At 58.6% G+C, this 16864-nt stretch overlaps 1 protein-coding gene across 4 annotated transcripts in view; it reads left to right on the top strand.

Annotated features, from left to right (window-relative positions):
• Nucleotides 1-16864, top strand: part of FOXP4 (forkhead box P4) — a 54118-nt gene that overhangs the window by 28801 nt on the left and 8453 nt on the right. Inside the window, exons 3-12 of one of the 4 annotated variants that reach the window (XM_080663829.1) lie at nt 5025-5120; nt 11129-11251; nt 11744-11830; nt 13303-13450; nt 13593-13803; nt 14053-14157; nt 14878-14965; nt 15927-16010; nt 16150-16321; nt 16401-16477. In XM_080663829.1, coding sequence (XP_080519955.1) covers nt 5025-5120; nt 11129-11251; nt 11744-11830; nt 13303-13450; nt 13593-13803; nt 14053-14157; nt 14878-14965; nt 15927-16010; nt 16150-16321; nt 16401-16477 — 1191 coding nt within the window. Of the gene's footprint in view, nt 1-5024; nt 5121-11128; nt 11252-11743; nt 11831-13302; nt 13451-13589; nt 13804-14052; nt 14158-14877; nt 14966-15926; nt 16011-16113; nt 16322-16400; nt 16478-16864 lie in introns of all 4 variants that reach the window. The other 3 variants (XM_080663827.1, XM_080663826.1, XM_080663828.1) reach the window with 3 other exon arrangements.

Raw genomic sequence — 16864 nt, 5'->3', positions numbered from 1 at the left:
TTCTCCCCTCCCAGTTTGTTCTTTTTCTTTTTTATTTATTGACTTAGAGAGAGAGAAACATAAATTTGTTGTTCCACTTATTTATGCATTCATTGGTTGATGCTTGTATGTGCCCTGACCAGGAATTGAACCCATAACCTTGACATATGGGGATAATGCTCTAACCAACTGAACTACCTTGCCAGAGCCATGGCTCCCAGTTTCTGCCCTGAGCCCCCTCTTCCTCCTTTTCCCCAGATTTTCCATGATGGCTTCTCCCTGGTGTGGCATTCTAAATGCCTTTTCCTGCCCAAGGCCATGTTTGGGTATCCATGGCCCCAGGGAAATGGAAACTGAGCCCCCCTTTCTCCTAGAGATTCCTTTCTTGGTCTTTCCTCGCCACCTCAACCAGCTTCTCCTCCCCGTCACACGCAGACCGCTGAAACACTAGACGGCTGGGGGAGGGGAGGCAGATTCTCGGGCCTCACCTGACTGCATGAGATCCCAGGCCCCCTCTGGGTGGGGGCTGGGCAGGCAGAGGTGTTTGGGCTCTGCTTCCTGGTGGTGGGACCTTGGGTTTTAGTTTCCTTGTCTGCAGGGGAGATAGTGACACCTGCCCTGCCCAGCTCAAGGTTGTGAAGCTTCAGCTAAATGTTCGCAGAAGGGCTTTGAAAACCACCAGGCACTGTCCAAATGCCAGCTCCTAAGCTCCGTGTCCGCCTGTGCCTGCCTCCCACATCAGCCTGGACTGAAGTGACTCTCACCAGCGTTTCTGCCGTGTGCTGGAGGCTGGGGCTCAGATACAGTTGACACCTGTGCTTCAAGGAGGCTGCAACCTGGTTGGCATCATCAGAGAAAGTGGGGGCTGGCCCTAGCCAGTTTGACCCTGTGGATAGAGTGTGGGCCTGCAGACCGAAGGGTCCCAGGTTTGGTTACAGTCAAGGGCACGTACCTTGGTTGCAGGCTCCTCCCCGGCCCAGCCCTGGCCCTGGTCAGGGAACGTGCGGGAAGCAACCAATTGATGTGTTTCATCGATGTTTCTCTCTGTCTTTCCCTCTCCTTTCCACTCTCTCTAAAATCAGTGGAAAAACATCCTGGAGTGAGGATTTTAAAAAAATAAGGTAGAGAAAGTAGGGCTGGATCTGTTGCGGGGGGAGGGGCTTCATTTCCCACATCCCTGGGAGGTGGGCAGGCCAGTGACGAATCAGACCCCAGTGCCAGCAGCCAGTGTGGACGCCGACGCCTGTGTATCAGGGTGAGTGTGACTCAGGTGGGGTTCTACAGAATCTCAATCCTACTGATCCCCCAGGTGGCTCTCTGGAGGAGGGCATCTGGTGGAGGTCTGGGCGTGTGCTGAGGACAGTGGCAGGAGTGGAGCAGCAGTGCGGTGCCCTGAGCCGGCGGTGACATGCCCAGGCCACCCAGGGAGGGCAGCTTGGACCCATGCCCAGGGTCTGCCCATTACCCCCCCACGCCTGCCTGGGTGCCTGCAGGTGATGTTTAGGTGGTATCCAAACACCCTAAACTGGGTCAGGGCAAATTACACACATGACCTGTGTAGGTCACCATCGCCTCGCCACCTCCTATCACAGGGCGGCCGTGAACACGAGTGAAGGAAGGAAAGAATGAATGAGTGAAGTGTCTGGAGGAGTTCTGGCCCTGATGACCTGAGGGTCTCTGCTACTACTGCCCCCAACACAACTCGACGTTCTGCCCCTGAGAATGGCTAGGTCCCCCGACTCGCAGGGTTGTTTCACTCTGCAGAGTGCAGGTCATTGTGCTCGGAACACCCTCCAGGACCCTGGCTTCCCCAGGCAGAGAGAGGCCTTCTCTGGGCTCTGGTCCCGTGGCCACCTCCACTTCAGTCTCTGACAGGCAGCTGTCGTCACAGCACCCAGCTGGGAGCCCTGGGCTGGGCCATGTGCTGTGTCTCTCCAGTGTCTAGCATGGTCCCTGGCACACAGCAGGCGCTCCGTAAACGGGAAGGAAGAGTGAGAAGTCAGGAGGGACCGCCTTGGCCAGGCCTAGGTCTTACCTGGCTCTTCGATCTGGTCTAAATGGGAGGCCCTGGGGAAGAAATGCGAGGGGGCCAGAGGGGGAGTGAAGGGCCTGTCACAGGGCTGGCTCACAGGAATGAGATTGCAAGCCCATGTCATTTTTCCCTGTAAATCTTGTAATTTCATGCTCCAGGGGACCACAGAGTAAGAGAGTCAGTGGGGAGTAAATCCAACTCCCTGGCCACTCCCCCTACCAGGAGACTGCGTGAGTCTCCCCCCAACTTCCCCTGGAATCCCCCCCACCCCTCTGGACCAGGGTGCCCGGGCTTGCCCGGGAGCTCCTCTGAGCCATCCCCTTCCCCCACCTTGTCCCTGGACCCCTCGACCCTCCACCTTTGGAGGACAAAGAGCATTTGTCCAACCTATGTCATTAGAGCTGGAGGGGTCTAACAGCAAGGCCGGCAGGGGCAGGGGCTGCTTCCTGATGATCCTTGGCCTCTCCCTTCCTCTCCCCACCCTGCCCGCACCCCCTTTCCACAGCCTCACGGAGCCTATGCCTCGGGAAGGTCAGACTTCCACTTTAAGAAGTGACTCTTGAAGAGAAGAAACCCCAGGCCACGAGCCCTGGTGTGAGGTCCAGGGAAGAGACAGGTGCAGGAGGCCGGATCTGGGGGGCTGTTGAGGAGCACGCCTGTCTGAACCCCAGGTTTGCTGGGGGACACGTTCCCATAGATACACCAGTGTATTTAGATGCCATCCTAAGGTAAACTGGGTTCAGCCTCGGGGGAGGCTCCGTGCTGGCTGCTGCTGGCTGCAGGATGAACGGGCTGCAAGGGGGTGTGCATGTGGTTGGTACACAACGGCCGCTAGGGGAGTGTTTGCGGAGGGACCAGTGCGTACGCGTGTGTCCCTGTCCCCCTCAGGGTCTTATCTGCTGTTGCTGGTGCTGGGGTAGGAGAGTGAGGACAGACGGGGGTGTGTGTGTGTGTGGACAGGGAGCCACAGGTGGGCACGTGTCAGTGAAGAGGTGCGACGGGCCCGAGGCTGCGTGGGAGAGGCTGAAGGAGGTGAGGGAGGGAACTGAGAGATTCAGGAGAAGGGAAGGGGTAGACGCTTCGCGAATGCCAACAAAGGAAAGCAGTCCTTTAGTTCCCCTCGTACTTCCGAGCTGGGCAGTGTCCCAGTTTTGCAGAGCAGGAGACTGAAACGCATAAATGGAACAACTTGTCCAAGGTCACACCACTGCTAATCACACTGGGATTCTAACCCAGGTCTGCCTGATGCCGGAGGCCCCTCCCCGCCTGCCGTCAGGGGCCTGGACACAGCGGCTCTGGCTCCCCAGGAGGCCTCTGAGAAACCGGGAGCAGACAGGCTTTGTGCTCCTGGAATGTGGATTTGGGGCAGGTCCCCACATCCCTTGCCTCTGAGACCCCACTGACCCGAGAGTGGGGGGATGCAGGGCCTCGCTGACCTTATGAAGAACTCGCTGACCTCTCACTGTGCCTCCCGACTTCTCAGAGCCCATCTGCCCACATCCCAGGCCCACTGCTGGCCGAGCTGCTCCTCCTGTAAATGCCACACAGTTCCCACGCCTGTGACTCTGCTGGCTCAGAGTCCACAAGCCACCATGGCCTCCAAGAGCTGACCACAGTCAGTGTAACTCACTGGCACTTCACACCCCACTGCAGGACTTGAATTCCCTCAGTGCCACGAGGCCCTGCACCTAGACCCCCTGGACTCAGAAAGCCACCAAATGCAGACCCTGAGCCTCCACCCTCACCCCCCAGCTGGGGATTCTGACCCAAGTGAATGCTACCCCCTTGGCCCCTGGATCCAGCACACAGGAAGGCGGTTGGCCTTGGAGCCAGGCCTCCTCGCCTCCAGTCCTGTCGGACACCTCCTAGCTGTGTGAACTTGGGCAGGTCACTTAACCTCCTGGAGCAGCCTTGGGCAAACTACGGCCCGCGGGCCGGATCCAGCTGTTCTATCCGGTTCTCTTGCTCTCCCCTCCGCTCCTTTACTTTGAATTTATATTAGTTCACACAAACACTCCATCCATGTTTTTGTTCCGGCCCTCCGGTCCAGTTTAAGAACCCATTGTGGCCCTCGAGTCAAAAAGTTTGCCCACCCCTGTCCTGGAGACTGTTGCCTCATCTGCAAAATAGGGCTGATTATCCCTACCTCACAGCCTCGCAGGAGAGCATTAAATGCAAGCTTGCCTGTGAAGGGGAGCAGAATGTGCAGCCCCAGAATATGCCACTTTGGCATATTAATTATTTAGGCTGGTTCATTTTAAGAAATAGCAGCCCCGGGAGAAGCTCTGAAAACCAAGTCCCGTGTGTAGGGACGTGTGCGCCTGAGGGAGACCTCCCTTTGCAAGGATGCTTCCCCCGGTTGCACCAGGCCTGCCCTTGCTGTCAGTGGAGAAGGCCTGGGCTTCAGTCTGCACAGCCACAGCCACAGCCACCTTCCCTGTTCACCGTGCTTTTCCTGGTAACCTCCTAACTGACTCCACCCCCAACATCATCTTTTGTCCTTAGCCAAAGGAGGTGTTGAAGGTGGCAAGTTACTGTTTCTGGGTCTCTCCCCTGTATACAGGAAGCATACGTATTATTAAACTGTAATGTTTTTCTCCTGCTAATCTGCCTGGTGTTAATTTGGTTATTAGTCCAGCCAGAAGAACCTGAAGGGAATAGTTTTACCTCCCAGACACCTGTGAAGTGCCTGACGCATAGTAGATGCTTAACAAATAGTACCTATGATGCAGGCCCTGACTCTACCCCCTTGTTTGACCATGAGGGCAGCAAACCTCACCAGCTTCCAGAGTGAGTCCCTGCAGGCTCTGATCCCTCGGTGGCTCCTATCTGTATACTTACCCCCAAGCCCAAGTGGACTCCTCGTTCCTCTCTTTCACCCCAAGACCCTGACCTTGCCCTGACCTCCTCCCCTTTACTACCCCACACTCTCCCTGAATCCTGGGTCCCACGGACCGCAGGGACCTGCAGCCCACAGCGCAGCTCAGGCACACTCACTCGCCCTGTCTTGCAGGCTCTCCAGGTAGCCCGGCAGTTCCTGCTGCAGCAAGCCTCAGGCCTGAGCTCCCCCGGGAACAACGACAGCAAGCAGTCAGCCTCTGCCGTGCAGGTGAGGAGGAGGGCGTCCCTCTGGGCTGGGCTGGGCTGGGCTGGGGCCAGGTCAGAGGGTGGGCTTGGCAAACAAGGCCAGCAAGTGGCAGCTGCCCGGAGGGAAATGCTGGGCAGCGTGAAGAAACTTGCACTTTCTGTCTCACCTCCACCTGATCCCAGGCCTACCTCTGCGTGTGAGCCTGCACTCAGCTCTGTCTCTGTCGCCCTGTGAGGCTTCCTCTTCCTTGGCCTCCGGGTCACTGCTCAGGTTTCTGTTTTCTCCATCTCGGTGTGGTCACTCGGCCTGTCCCTTGCTACTCCCTTCCCAGGCTCTCAGTTGCTGAGGTCACCACATCTCCCCCCTAATCTCTCACCCACCAGTTCTCTCAGTCGCCCCGTGTTTCCTGTCTCTTGATGACTCTCTGTCTCTTTTGTTTTCCTTTGCACAATCTGCCCTTTTTCCCTCTCTCCCTTCCCCCAACCTGCTGGCCCATCTGGCTGGGTGGGGGAGGGGAGGTCTGTTGGGGGTGGGCGGGGGTTAGCCAGGCCTTCTGTTTACCTTTTGTGTCACAAAGAACTTGGGAGAATCGCCCGTCCGATTCCGGGGTGGGTCAATGCTCGGGCAGCCCCGTCTCCACCCCCCCACCGCCACCCCCCCTCCCAGCAACCAAGCTTTTTTGCTGCCCCCACCCCTCCCCACAGCAGCCGGGGAGGCTTGGAATTGGGGAGAGGATTAAGCGGGGCTTTGAAAGGAAGTTTATCTAAGGGAGGAAGGCTGAACTCGATCCTAAGCACGCAGCTCTGGAGTCTGGGGGGTGGGGTGCTGAGGGAAGGAGGGAAGTGGGTGGGGGGGAGGATGGAGGATGGGGTGCAGGGTGCAGGGAGAAGGACCCAGGACTGGGTTTTATGTAAAACAAGTTAATGTTCAGAAAGTGCTTTGAAGAAGTTCAGTGTGCCTGACAGTTGTGGGGCCTTAGCTGGGCCCTGTTTTAAAAGTCTGCAACCTGATGAGACTGCCCTCAAGGGGGAGGAGTTGGGCAAAGAGGGGTTCTGGCCTGGGTTGCTGGGGACACCACCTGGAAAGCCAGTATTGGGATGAAAAGCTCTCAGGCCTGCGTGGTGTCAGGACTAGGTCTCTGAATTAGGGATCCCCCTCCTCAACTGCCAGGGTCTGAAGTGGTTGTTCTTAATCCTCCCCACCTTGGGCCCAGCTAGTACCCTCTTCTAAGAACAAGGAAAGGTAGGCTGGAGAATAGGAATGTTCCCCCAACCCGGAAGGGCCGGCTGAGAAAGGAGGAGCTTCCTGGGAGTGGGAGGGACTGAGGTCAGGCACAGGGAGGACTTTGCCATGTGAGGAGTAGGAGAGCTGAAATAATGAGAAAGGGAGGCTATGGGGTTTTCCTTGGGAGACCCCCTCCCCTAAAATGAGAGAGGTCCCTGGATGCCCTAGAATGAGAAGCAGAGGGACAGGTAAAATGATTCTTGGGCCTTCTCTCTTGCCTCCTTACTCCCAGTGATTGATCAATTCACTCATTCAACAAGTACGTAGTACTTCCTAAACTAGCAACTGATATTTACAGAGGCTTACCTGGGGCAGACACAACGTGCTTTATTTTATTTTTTTTAAAAGGTATTTTTTTTTTAATATATTTTATTGATATTTTACAGAGAGGAAGGGAGAGGGATAGAGAGCTAGAAACATCGATGAGAGAGAAACATCAATCAGCTGCCTCCTGCACACCTCCCACTGGGGATGTGCCCGCAACCAAGGTACATGCCCTTGACCGGAATCGAACCCGGGACCCTTCAGTCCGCAGGCCGACGCTCTATCCACTGAGCCAAACCGGTTTCGGCCACAACGTGCTTTATAAGTATCATCTCATTTATCCTCACAATCCCCTGAGGTAGATGTTATATTAGCCTCATCTTGCAGATGAGGAAGCCGGGGCCCAGAGAAGTTAAGTAACTTGTCCAAAGTCACACAGCTAATAAGGGGCAGAGCCAGGGTTTGAACCCAAACAACTAGCTCCAGAACTCACACTTCAGCGTAGGCACTGTCATGTGCTTAGCACAGTAGTAACAGGAACAGTCCACAGGGACAAAGCCCTTGCCCGAAGATTCTCTGGACTCAGGGCGGTGGCAGTTCTTGGGCCATGTCTGAACTTCCCCAGGAGCCTCGAGCCCTGGCTGTTGATCCTTCTTCTCCTCCAACCCTGATGCCTTCCTTGCCTTTCAAGTTTACAATCTCTAAGGAGGTGCGGCTTCTGTTCCCCGTGGGGTCCAGGGCCTAGAAATAGCTTTTCTGTGGGGGTTTAGGGGAGAGTGAGTAGAAACATGCATTTTGCTGATTTGGAGCTTGACTGAAATGAAGGGTAATGAAGGAAGGTCCATGACAGCCCCTTTCCCGGCTCCACCCGACACTGTCCTGCTCCCCAACTCCAGGTGGGCTTCCTGCGCACCTCCCCTCCCAGCCACGTCCACCAGCCCTCTCCCAGGCCAGCTTCAGACAAGTTCCCAAAACCATATTAGTTCTCCAGCTCCAGCTTGTGCCCAGGCCTGGACGCCAGGCAGGGAGAGGTCAATCTCAGGGGCAGCACAGGTAGCTGGGAGTTTGGGCAGATGGACGGCCAAGGCCAGGTCCCCTAGCTCTGCCAGCCTTGTCTCATCTTCTCAGTCCCCTAAGGCTCACCCTCCTGGCATTTCTAGAAGTTCCCCTGTCCCACCATGATCTTTTTTGTTGCAATTCAGCCCAGAGCTAGTCTGAGGACTTCCTTCTGGTCATACACAGGGTAATTTAACCTAGACTAAGCTCTGGCCTAGTCTCCGAAATCACCCAGGGACCCCAGATCCCATACTTCAGAGGTTGAGTTTGGGTCCTTGATTGGCACCAAATTGCATCCATCCCAACCCTCAGCCCCCAAAGGCACTTCCCTGTGTCTCCATCATGCATCCAGCCCAGCACAGTGTAATCATGGCGGGTGGAGGACTCTGGCGGGAGCAGGGCCCCTGGGGGCGGGGCTGGAGGCAGCTGTCAGCGGTCAGCCCAGCCCGGAGTCCCACTGCAGCCACCCTGGCCACTCTCCAGCCTGTGACTCACGGCTTTGCTGAGCTGACTAGCCCACAGTGGCCATCCTGACACATCCTCGCCTGGTGAGTGGTCAGTGGGGACCCAGGGGAGCTCCAACTCAGTGCTCAGAACCCCAAGGGGCGTGACGGGAGGTGGATGGGTCAGACAGTTCAGAAGATCCATATGTGGCAACCGCCTTGCTGACTTTCTTGACCCTCTTGGGCCACCTTAGAGACAAGTACGCAGAAGGTAATCCATCCTGATCTATCTCTGCAGCCACCTCTCCAGCCAGCAGCTCAGCCACGTGGCAGGACAGCAGGGGCTGGGGAGGCCTTCCAAGGTCATCTCTTCCACTCCCCTGCCTCCATGTAGGAAAGCCCCGAGGAGGGAAATGCCACATGCTTTCTTGCATGCTGCTCGCCGTGACTCACTCCTGGTGCCTGGAGAGATCCGGGTGTCTGCTCTCAGTCTCCCCTGCTGCGGGTGCAGCTCTCGCCGTGATGAGAATGGGAGGCTCATTGCTTTGGTCCTAAGTGACCCCGGCCACCCAGTGCCCTCTGGGGCCCCTTGAGTACCTAAGGTGCAATAGTGGAGAAGCGAGAGGGAAAGGAGACCAGAAAGGAGGGGAAAAGGAAAATTCAGAATTTTTTTAAGTAGTTGTTTTTACAGTTGTATAGAACTTAATGACATACAAACCCTTTTACCTACCCCTTCTGCCCTTGTCCCTGGCTGCAGGGCAGGTGGTTTAACTTCTCCAGGCCCCAGTTTTCTCATCTATAAAATGGTAATGACGGTGATACCCTCCTCCCAGGCAGGGTTGCTGTGAAGATTCAGGGAGATCATACTCATTAAGGGCTTAGCCAAGTGCCTGGCCCCTAATCCACAGGCAACCACAGCCTCTTGTGCAGTCCTGTGAGGCAGGGCAGGCAGGTGTTCCAAATCCAGGGAGAGGACGGAGCAGGCAAGGCTTGGCGATTTCAAAGAACAGTCAGTGTCAGAGACAAGAACCTGCCTAGGTCACCTGACGCAGAGCTCTCGGCCTCTGAGCCCAATACCACCGTGTCCCAGAGGAGGAAAGACAGGCCAGGTGAGCAGCCCGGCTGCCTGTCGCGGGGTTACACAGGGGCTGGCTCTGCAGGGGGTGGGCCTGGGCCACTGTCCGCCCCTCCCCAGGCCTCTCAGAGAGTGAGGACCAGGACACCCCGCAGCCTGGCGGTGGCGTCTCCTGTGATACAGTGTGAAGAGGGAGGTGGGCCTCGGGGATCTCAGCCCTGTCCGCCTTCAGCTCCTGGATGCTCGGTTTCCACACCATCTCTGCAGTGCTGATCAAGCCCTGCTCCAGGGTGGGGCAGGCAGTGTGGATGTGGAAGGCCCGGGAGCCATGGAGTACACAGATCTGGGCTTGCATGCCGTCCTGCCGCTTTAGACTCCTTTGTAGAGGCCCCTGGAGCCTTCCTTCCCACAGGATGGCCCTGGCTAAAGAGCCAGGTGGTGCCTCTCTAGGGATGTCTCCAGAGATGGCTGGGGGAAGGGGGAAAACCCAGGGCCGGGCTCATCCACTCGAGCTGGGGGCAGTGGGACTTCCCATGTCCCCTGATGCACTGCACCCCTGGTTGCTCCCCTGCTAGGGGATTCCCTAATAGGTGGCTTAGGCTGAGTCCTACCCCTGCCCCAGGTATCCCAAAAGGAACTGACTCCTCCTCCCCTGACACCACCCCCCCCCCCATGGGACTAGGGGGAGGTGACAGGGGCCAAGACAGGTCCCTGAAGATCTCTCCCTGACGGGGCCACCCTGTACCCCTCCCTTCCTGCTACAGGGCTGGCAGAGTGGCCCCAGTCTGCCAGGAAAGGTATTTCAGCTCAGGGAGCAAACCCCTAGGGAGGACCTGCTGTGTGCTGGGCCCCTCTGCTAGGGCCTGGGGGTGGGAGATAGAGAAGAGTCTTTGCACTTTCAGAGTGAGGGGGTGGCAGGTCGCCTGGCAGGGCACCTGTCCTGCTGAAAGGCTTGAAGGCGGTGCTACAACTTGGGCCTCCCTGGCTGTGACTCTGCCAGCCTGGGGGGCTCAGGGCAGGTAGGGCTGGGAAAAGAATGTTGTTACTGCTTTTCCCTGCACCTTTCTCTGTAGCTAGATCCTCTGGGCTTCATGGAGGCCTAACCCAGGGCAGGGGACAGGAAGCTGCTCCACTCTGAGAATCCGACACGTTCCGGTAGGAGGGAGTCACCTGTTATAATCCAGTCCCTGTTTGACATTTGAGGAAACGGACACGCCAGAGAGGGCCGGTGGCTTGCTGGGGGTCACACAGCAAGTTCAGTGCAGAGCTCGGAGAAGGAGCCTGCCTCCTGACCGCTGCCTGGGGTTCTTTCCACCCGCTGAAGACAAAACTGCTCCTACACACCACGGATGGCACCCTCTGGGCCTCTGTGTGTGCCCTCTGCACAGGTGTGCTGGAGGATGTGACGTGTTTGTGCCAGAGCCAGAGCCCAGGGCTCCTGCCATGTGGGCCACCTTTTGAATCCTCCCCATGGCTGCAGCCTGCCCTTCTGGCCAGGCCCACCTCATAGTGTCGCAGGAGAGAGAGCAGTCGGGAGTGGCGAGCTGGGCCTTCCACACGTGGGTTCTACCCACCATGTCACGGGTCTCATCTTCCTGCACCGGAGTTAGAGCATTGAACAGGCAGCCTTGGTCAGCACATCTGGGTGCCAGGCTTTCTTCTGAGTGTTAACGCACTCCTGCGACAACTGTAAGAGGCAGGCACTGTTGCCGCCTCCATCGCACAAACGAGGAAACGGAGCCAGTCACTTGTCCGAAGAGACCCAGCTAGTAGGTGGCAGAGGCAGAATTTGAACCCAGGCCATCTCCCTCTGGAGCCACCCTGCCTTGCTGTGGGTGGGGCCTTGGGTGCCTGCCCTCCCTGGAGTGGGGTGGAGGTGAGCAGGCTGACAGGGCCGAATCCCGCAGGTGCCCGTGTCGGTGGCCATGATGTCGCCGCAGATGCTCACCCCCCAACAGATGCAGCAGATCCTGTCGCCCCCACAGCTGCAGGCCTTGCTCCAACAGCAACAGGCGCTCATGCTCCAGCAGGTGAGTCTAGCCCCAGGGAAGCTGAGAAGTGGAAGCCAGTGCCTCCCCCCAGGTCTGTTTACTACCAACATCACGGAGTGGCAAAAACCAGAGAGACTGCTCAGGCCGGACTGATCTGCATTCCTCCTGGGCAGTGGGGGAGGTCAGAGGTCAGGCCTCTCAGCGAGCAGCGTCTTGGCCCACCTGCCTCCAGAACCCCTGGGAATGGCCAAGTGCTGGAACATCCTGGCTCCTAGCACCCTGACCTATTCAGGGGACCCACCCAGAGGCAGGGCGGATTGGGTGGTGCGGGATGACGCTCCCCCTATCCCTTCTCCACTCACGGAGCCTCTCTGAGCAGAAGTCTCCCTGCCAGGCCCCGTGTCCCACTACCCCAGGCAGGCTCTCCACTCCTGCCTGCAGGAGCCGGGCCACCACCGGGCTGGGGTTGCTCTGGGGTCAGCAGCCCGCTGCCCCGGCTAACGCACTCTGCCCCCGCCTCCCGCCGCCCAGCTGCAGGAATATTACAAGAAGCAGCAAGAGCAGCTTCACCTGCAGCTCCTCACCCAACAGCAGGCTGGGAAGCAGCAACCCAAAGAGGTAAGGGGCTCGGGCAGGGCCCTGCCCTTCACCTGCAGCCCAGCCTCTCCTGGCCGGAGGCTGGGAGTCCTCAGGTGGTCCGAGAGAAGTGCCTGGTAGGCGCAGTGGAAAAGTCAGAAAAAGCCTGGGGGACACAAGGAAGGGGCCTCACATTTCTCCATCGCCCCTCATCCCCCCTCGGTCCTCTCCTTGCCTTTTGTTGTTGGTTAATCAGAGTAGGAAGTCAGAGCCCTGGGTCATCTCTGCACATGCATGTAGACACGTGTAAGAGTGTCACATGGTCCACACGCATGACCAGTTGCCAGCTGTCATGCCCTCTTCCTGCCCACTTGTCTCTTCTTGACCCAGCACCTGAGTCCTACTCTCTGGTCCTCAGAATATTTTAGTTGCTCAGCAAACCACTTGCCCCTGCCCCCCAGCCCCGCCCCAACTTCTGTTCCTTCTTGTAATATCCGGCTCTGCTCTCTCCTTAGAGCTCTCCAGCCTACACCCCTGCCCCGTCTGGGCCCCAGTGCCTTCTGAGCTCCCATACCGGGCCCTGCTGCCCTGTCCTCCCTGTCCCAGACATGTGCCTCCCTCTTGCTGGCCACACCACAACCAGGTTCTGAGCTACTTCTTCCCGGAAGGCTGCCCTGCTGACTCCAGTCATTCCCCCAGGCTTCAGCTCCCCCTCAGGGGTCTTGTAATTGCTGCATTCTCTGCATTATCTCCAGGCTGGTTTATTGCCCAGCCAGCCCCCACCCCAGGGCAGGCAGGCAGGCGGAGAGGCCCCTGCCTCCCAAGCACCCAGGATGGGCTTGGAACACTTGCTGACAGCCTGGCTTGTCAGTGCCTGTGTGAAAACTGAATCTGAGGGGGGAAGAGAGCGAGAGACCACTTGCGTGTGCCCCCAGCAGCAGGGATATGACTGTTCCCTGAGCCTGGGTCCTACTGACCAGCTGATGCTGATCTTTCCAAGTCCCGTCAGACTCTGTGATTCCCTGTATCTAAGAAGCAAGAGAGGAGGTGGAGGGGAGAAGGCCCCCTCCTCGTGATCAGAAGGGGGGCACCCCGGGCATGTGGGAAGGGTGCCTGCCAGGCAGGAGTGGCCCCTGGAGTCTGACAGGCTCATCAATCATTGTGATGAGAGCGCCCCCCCACCCCCAGGCGCGCACAGCTGCGGTGCGGGAGCTAGAGCAGGCGCTAAGCAGCAGAAGGAGGGAGGCGGGAGCAGGGAGGTGTCGTGCTGCGCGTCTGAGTCTGGCTGTGTTTGCGCGCCTGCGTGCGTGCGTGCATGCGTGTGTTTACTGCGAGCAGGCATGCAGCCCTATGGAAGCTGGGCCGGGAGCAGAGACGCCGCGGCCTCAGACACTGCACCCACAGCCCCAGGGGCTGAGAGGCCCTGGGAGGGGGTGACCGCAGGGTGGGGGCCAGACGGTGCACCAGAGGCTGATGGCACCCCTCTCTGCACACCCCCTCGGGCCCCCCACCAGGCACTGGGGAACAAGCAGCTGGCCTTCCAGCAGCAGCTCCTGCAAATGCAACAGCTGCAGCAGCAGCACCTGCTCAACCTGCAGAGACAGGGGCTGGTCAGCCTGCAGCCCAGCCAAGCCTCGGGGCCCCTCCAGACCCTTCCACAAGGTGAGTGGCCCACCCCCCTCCCCCAGCCCTGCCCACAGCCCTCAGTGCACCCAAGGGCTGGCATCACCTGCTCCCAGGGGCGAGATGGGAAGGCTCCTGTGTCCCTGAGGCCCTGCCCCCTCCCCACTCTCTCCCACAGCAGCCGTGTGCCCAACAGACCTGCCGCAGCTGTGGAAGGGTGAGGGTGCCCCCGGGCAGCCCGCTGAGGACAGTGTCAAACAGGAGGGGCTGGACCTCACTGGCACGGCCACCACCGCTACCTCGTTTGCCGCCCCCCCCAAAGTCTCACCCCCACTCTCCCACCACACCTTGCCCAATGGACAGCCCACTGTGCTCACACCTCGGAGAGACAGGTATTGGGACGTTAGGGAGGGGTGCTGCAGACTGGGACACACCCGGGCCCCCGGGGATGGCATACGTTGTGGAGGCCGGGAGGGAGGGGGCACTCAGGGACCTGGGAGTGTCTCTCCCAGGGCACACAAAATTCTGCTAGGTTTCTGGGAAACCTGTGTTAAGGATAGACACGCCACCAGCAGGGGAGCTGGGGCTGGGCTGCTGGGGTCTTCAGGGTCCCTGACCGCCACCTTTGTCCCCTCCCCTAGCTCCTCCCATGAGGAGACCCCTGGTTCCCACCCTCTCTATGGACACGGAGAGTGCAAGTGGCCTGGCTGTGAGACCCTGTGTGAAGACCTGGGCCAGTTTATCAAGTAGGTGTTGTCACCCTGCTCTCCTGCCCCCAGCCCTCCCCCTCCCAAGGAGCCTTTCCACAGGGTCCCTGCCCCCCAGCCTGCCCCCAGCCTTCTGTCCTGTGTGCTCCCCCAAGGGGACCTAGTTCCTCTGCCTTCATCGCATATCTTTTCTTCTCTCCTACCTGCCTGCCCAGCCTGAATTCCCCAGCCTCCCCACCTTGTCCCAGGCTGCACAGCCCAGCATGGGGGCGGGGGAAGAGGAGAGGACTCCCCTCACTACCTCCCCCAGCTTCAGCCCCCAAGAGTGATGGCCCAGTGACAGGCCTGGCCGGTGGACAGGCAGGGCAGGAGGCAGACAGGCGGCTGGCAGCAGGCGGCCAGCTGCCACAGCCGTGCCAGGCTCTGTCACTGACTGATTAACTCCACTGTCTCCCAGACCCTTGCAGCATCAGGGTCAAACAAATTGTTTTCACGCTTCGTCAGAGGTTTACTTAATTAGTTCATTTGCAATTAGATCTCTCTGTAGCTGGGATTTTAGCAAAGACATCAAAGGAGGGTGATGAGAAGGCGGCTTCCTCCTCTGCCCCATTTTCCCCCACCCCTTTCCCTTCTTTGTATCTCTGGGTCTGTCTGTTTTCCAGGCTGTGGGCGGGCTTAGTGGATGGGATGGGAGGGTGGTGATAGCAGGAAGCCCAGGGCCAACTCTCTCTTCTCCGCGCCCCCCTCCTCCCCCTGAAGACACCTCAACACGGAGCACGCCCTGGACGACAGGAGCACGGCCCAGTGCCGGGTGCAGATGCAGGTGGTGCAGCAGCTGGAGATCCAGGTGTGGCCGAGGCTGCGAGGGACGTGGACACGGGGCTCCTGCCCCGCCCCACCCACAGCACTGGCTTTCCAGGAGGGGTGTGGGGAGTCTTATGGAAGGGTCACGTGGTCAAAGTCAGCATCTTTTGTTTTCTAGGTCCTAGTTACCATGGTTCTGAGGTGAGGGCAGCTGGATTCTGAGGGGTAAACCAGGGTCAGGCGGGGACCTCTCTGCTGGGAGGTCCAGAAAAGAGACTTCATGCTAGTGAAAACGACCATCACATTCCTAGCTAGCACACTGAGCACTTACGTTGTACGGCTCAGGGAGTCCCCTAAACAACCTTGTGTGGTGGGTACTATTGTTATCCCCACTTTACAGGAAACAGGCTCAGAGAGGGGAAGCAACTTGCCCCTGGTCACGCAGCAGCAGGCAGCCCAGCTGGGATTAGCAGCGCGGCAGCCTGGCTCCCGAGCCTAAGCTCCATAGTAGGAGAGGCTCCTCCGGCCAGGCCGTCAGGCAGCCAATCAATATTTACCCGTCTCCCTCGGGCACAGAGCAGAGGGCCCTGCCGTGAGATGCGGTTGTGAAAGATCTATTGAACTTATGAATGGGGGTGAATGAATCATTCATCCATCCCTGTGTCTCCATTCAGTGCACGAGGACCCTCTCACACACAAGTGCCACAGCCTCTGCCCTTGTTGGGGAGAAAAGGCGTGTGCTGTTAGGAAGAGGGCCCCTGCCTGTTGGTGAGCCGGAGCCTGGGACACGCGGTCTGGAGGAGAAGCGAGGAGGGCTTCATGGAGCAGGCGGTCCCTGTCCTGGCCTTGAGGGTGTGAGGGGCCAGAGAGGCAGGGGCCAGAGGGAGCTGGGATGCTGAGGCTGGGAGGCGAGTGGTGGTGGGAATAGGGGCTTCCTGGGAAGTCTGGTGGAACATGGAGGAGGAAAAGCCCCTGCTCACCCCCGGCCTCTCCACCCTCCACAGCTTGCCAAGGAGAGCGAGCGGCTGCAAGCCATGATGGCACACCTCCACATGCGGCCCTCCGAGCCCAAGCCCTTCAGTCAACCAGTGAGTGGCCTCCCCTTCCCACGCCCTCCCGGAACCCTCCAGCCCTGGCCCTCTAGACCCCCACCCTCCAAGCCGGTCTCAGCACCTGCCCCATTGCTCACAGCTGAACCCAGTGTCCGGCTCCTCCTCATTCTCCAAGGTGACCGTCTCTGCAGCAGACTCGTTCCCAGATGGCCTCGTGCACCCCCCCACCTCAGCTGCTGCCCCTGTCACCCCCCTAAGGCCTCCAGGCCTGGGTTCTGCCTCCCTGCACAGCGGGGGCCCCGCCCGCCGGAGGAGCAGCGACAAATTCTGCTCCCCCATCTCCTCAGGTAAGGACTGTGGGAGTCACATTCTCCTCCAAGCTGGGCCCCCCAAATGGCTACCTTATCCTCTGCCTGTCTCCCCCAGAGCTGGCTCAGAATCATGAGTTCTACAAGAATGCAGACGTCCGGCCCCCCTTCACCTACGCCTCCCTCATCCGCCAGGTGAGCAGGAAAGGTGGCCAGAGGGGGTGGGGAATGGCACACAGGCAGCATCCGGGCCTCGGGTCCCAGCCTCTAGGAGGATCCTGGGCCAGGGACGTAACTTTCTCTCAGGGCTATCCCCTCCTGCTCGCCCACATTTCCCTTCTCAGCTGCAGGTCTCACATAAATGCTGATCACGTGACCATCTCTCTGGGAGCACACACTTTTTTTTGCTGCTGATGCTCACTGTGTTCATTCTCTAATTTCCATGTACACACACTCCATGAGACTGTTTCCTAATAGACTATGGTCCCTCTTAGTCGGCTTCCTATCTCCTCTCTCTCTCTCTTTCTCTCTCTCTCTCTCTCTCTCTCACACACACACACACACACACACACACACACACAC

Source organism: Plecotus auritus (genome assembly GCF_963455305.1).
Source record: "Plecotus auritus genome assembly, chromosome: 4".
NCBI classification, from domain to species: domain Eukaryota; kingdom Metazoa; phylum Chordata; class Mammalia; order Chiroptera; family Vespertilionidae; genus Plecotus; species Plecotus auritus.
Note: the sequence above shows the minus strand (reverse complement) of the source record. Positions and strands in the feature narration are given on the sequence as shown.